At 53.9% G+C, this 3,496-nt stretch overlaps 1 protein-coding gene across 1 annotated transcript in view; it reads right to left on the bottom strand.

Annotated features, from left to right (window-relative positions):
• Positions 1–426: 426 nt before the first annotated feature.
• Positions 427–3,496, bottom strand: part of SDC3 (syndecan 3) — a 27,324-nt gene continuing 24,254 nt past the window's right edge. The window contains exon 5 of the mRNA XM_015649455.2: positions 427–3,175. Within this exon, the coding sequence (XP_015504941.2) occupies positions 3,009–3,175 (167 nt within the window). The 3' untranslated portion in view covers positions 427–3,008. The remainder of the gene's footprint in view (positions 3,176–3,496) is intronic.

Genomic DNA, 3,496 nt, shown 5'->3' with positions numbered 1-3,496 from the left:
GCTTCCTCCCCTCTTCCCCATCCCTCTTCCCACCGGGAATCCCTGAGGAGCCTCCTGCAGGAGGGAGCAGCTGCCTGCCCCAGGGGTTCCATCCATCCCTGCGGCTCTGCTCACTGAGAAATGACATTTCCAGGAATTTTGGGCTATATGGGCTGCCCCAAAAAAGCCTGCCCGTGTTCAGCTCTGTCCCAGCTCCTCGGAGGGAGGCACAGGATCACATCCTCCAGCACGGGACTTCTCTTTTTCCCCTTCAAACTCCAACAGCCCCCGTGGAGCTGAGGTGACCCAAGAGGCTGTGACATCATTAACACCTCAAAAAGTCAGCTCCAAACCCAAAAATTTCTCCTGGAGCTCGCCTCCCTCTCCAGGGGGAGAGCAAAAGCGTGGAAGCAGGAGATAAAGGATGAATTATTTGATCACTTCTGATTAGCAGTTTAATTGCCTTCGCCTTTTTTTTTATTGTGTTTATCTCATGTTTTAATTTCTGCCAAAGTCCTGCCCAGGCTCCTCTCACCCTCCCACCTCCAGCTTTCCTCACTCCCGAAGCTGTGACGGATTTAAGTGCCGGGATTACAACCTAACACCAGCTGAGAGGGACGAGGTTAAGCTTGAATGAGTAAAAAAATTGTATTATGGAACTTCAGACTATTAAATAGAGGGAAAAAATGGAATGAAGAAGATTAGGGAGGCAGCTCTGAAAAGCAGCATTAAAAAGATTAAGCTGGAGGGTTTTTTTTTTAAAGCAAGCTCCGAAGATTAAATCCAGGTTTTTCCAAAATACGGGGATTTTGGGTGGCCTTGGTGACCTTGATTTGTGCCACTCTCCCTTGTGTGATCCCAACAGAGCTAAAATCCTCCAAATCATCAAATCCAGGAGTCCAAACTCCATCTGGAGCAGCACAAAGTGGCTCTGGGTTGGCACCAGGCTCCTTCTGAGCGCGTTCCCTCCTTTGGAGCATCCTCATCCTCATCCTCATCCTCATCCTCATCCTCATCCTCATCCTCATCCTCATCCTCATCCTCACCCTCGTCCTTCCTCTGGGATGGACATGGAATGGTCACTCCCAGCACCACCACCCCAAACATCCAACAGGGATTTCACCAAGCTCCAAGAACCTCAGCCACGAGGATTTTGAGGCTGACAGCTCAAAAATGAGGATTTAGAGCTGATCCACGTGCAGGGCTCTGTTCCCCATCCAGAATAAAGCCAGGTCATCATTTTGGGTTGTATCCCAGGGAAAAGCAGCCCAAAGCTCCCAACTTCCCAGCCCCAAATCCCACCCAAGCATCCCAGTGCACTGAGAAGTTCCAGGGATTCCATTTCCCTCCGTACCCGTGGAAGGGCATACGGGAGTGGAGATATATATTTATATATATTTAAAATATTCCTAGGGCCTCAAATCCCTTCCAGAACGAAGCTCTTCCATCCTGTAACCCCCACCAGGGCCATAAAACCCTCAATCCACCAACCCCCTCAGGGGCCCAAGTGTCCCTGGCTCCGTGCAGCTCAATTCACAAAGCAAAGACTTTTTCCCCCCAAATTTTCCCATTTCAATTTCTCCAAGAGCAAATCCAAAGTCTCCGTGGGACCCCACCGTGATCACGACCATCATGACAACAAAGCTCCACAAACAAACAGGGCTCCAGCTAATTAAGAGCCACCTCATTGAAACATCTTAATTAAAATATCTTAATTGAATCTGTGTGCAGAGATTGCTCTGGAAAAATCCAGCCTTTCCCAAAGGCACTGGAGAGTCTGGATCTGCGTCCTGGACACCTGGGGGGTGCCAGGGCCAGGATCTCTCCATCCCTGTGGGTTGTGCTGGGATTTAAACACCAGAGAAGGAAAACCATCAATGCTGGGGATTCAAACAAAGGAAAACCATCAGTCCTGGGTCTTCCCATTGATTTTGGGATGTTTCCAATTAACTCTGGGGTGGAGCCATGGTTCTGCCTCCTCTTCCTCACCTCTGGAGCTGGCAGGATCCCGAGGGGACAGGGATTGTCCCTGCTTGGATTTCTCTCCTTAGGCTGCATCCCACGCCTTGCAGAGCTCTGGAAGAGCCAGGGAGAGGATTCAGCTTCTCCATTCCCATCTCCTCCCCAAGGAATGTCCCGCCAAGCCGGGCTTTAGTGGTCACAGTGAAAACCCAGCCCAAACCAAGTCCCCTTCCAGCCAAACCCCTCAGCCAGATGTGGATCCAGGAGATTCCAGGGCCAGAGGGCAGCCTGGGATGCCCCAATGCAGCTCCACGAGCTCTCCAGAACGTTGATCCAAAGGGATCGTTCCCAGTGTTTGTGTTTATTTCCTTTTTTCCCACTCCAGGAGCGAATCCCAGGGTGCCCAAGTATTCCTTGTGCTTTTCCCAAGGTTCCAGGAGCGTTGGAGAGTCGTGTTCTCTCTTCCAGAAGAAGGGGATTCCTGCAGAGCAACCAACCCCATTCCAAAAGAAAACCAAAAAATAAAGACAAGACAGAGGGAAGGAAATCTCCCTCCTTTATGGACGGGAAAAAAAAGGGAATAAATCCAAAGGAAGCTCCCTGTGCCCCAGGGCTGGCAGGAGGTGTCCGGATCCCAGAGTTTGTGGTGGTGGTGGTGGGAAAAGTCCCGTTGAGCTCCAGGCGCCGTGGGCAGCCCATCCTGTGCTCTCCAGGGCATTCCTGGAGAATTCCTGGAGAATTCCTGGAGAATTCCTGGAGAATTCCTGGAGAATTCCTGGAGAATTCCTGGCTGCCCTGGCATGGGCTCCTTGGCATGGGCTCTGTGTCCCGTCCCTCCCGCCAGCAGAAAGGCCAGCGGTGCTCGCTGCGACCTCGGCGCTGCTCCCCAGGCCAAGGACGCGTTTCCTCCTTCAGCCGCTGCGGGTTTTGCTTTGTGAATTCACAGTCTGATCCCAAAAAAAGCGAGGGGGGGAAAAAAGAGAGAGACTGGATGGAGGGGAGGAGGGGGAGGGTTTGGAGCGGGGAAGGGGGGAGGGAGGAAGCGTGAGGCACTCTGGGCTCTCCGTCTACGCATAGAACTCCTCCTGCTTGTCGGGCTTCTGGTAGGTGACGTTGGCCTGCTTGGGCTCCTCCAGGGTGTAGCTGCCCTCGTCCTTCTTCTTCATGCGGTAGATGAGCAGCATCACCAGGAAGGCGGCGAAAAGGGCGCCCACCACGCCCCCCACGATCACCGCTGCAACAACGCACAGGGACAGGGCCGTCAGTGCCACCCGCGGCTGTCAGAGCCACCCCTCTGGTCCTCAGTGCCACCCGTGACTGTCAGAGCCACCCCTCTGGTCTTCAGAGCCACCCCTCTGGTCCTCAGTGCCACCCCTCTGGTCCTCAGTGCCACCCGTGGCCGTCAGAGCCACCCCTCTGGTCCTCAGTGCCACCCGTGGCCGTCAGTGCCACCCCTCTGGTCCTCAGTGCCACTCGTGACTGTCAGAGCCACCCCTCTGGTCCTCAGTGCCACCCGCGGCTGTCAGAGCCACCCCTCAGGTCCTCAGTGTCACCC

This window comes from Parus major, chromosome 23, assembly GCF_001522545.3.
Source record: "Parus major isolate Abel chromosome 23, Parus_major1.1, whole genome shotgun sequence".
Lineage (NCBI taxonomy): Eukaryota > Metazoa > Chordata > Aves > Passeriformes > Paridae > Parus > Parus major.
This window is presented reverse-complemented; position numbering and strand designations above follow the sequence as displayed.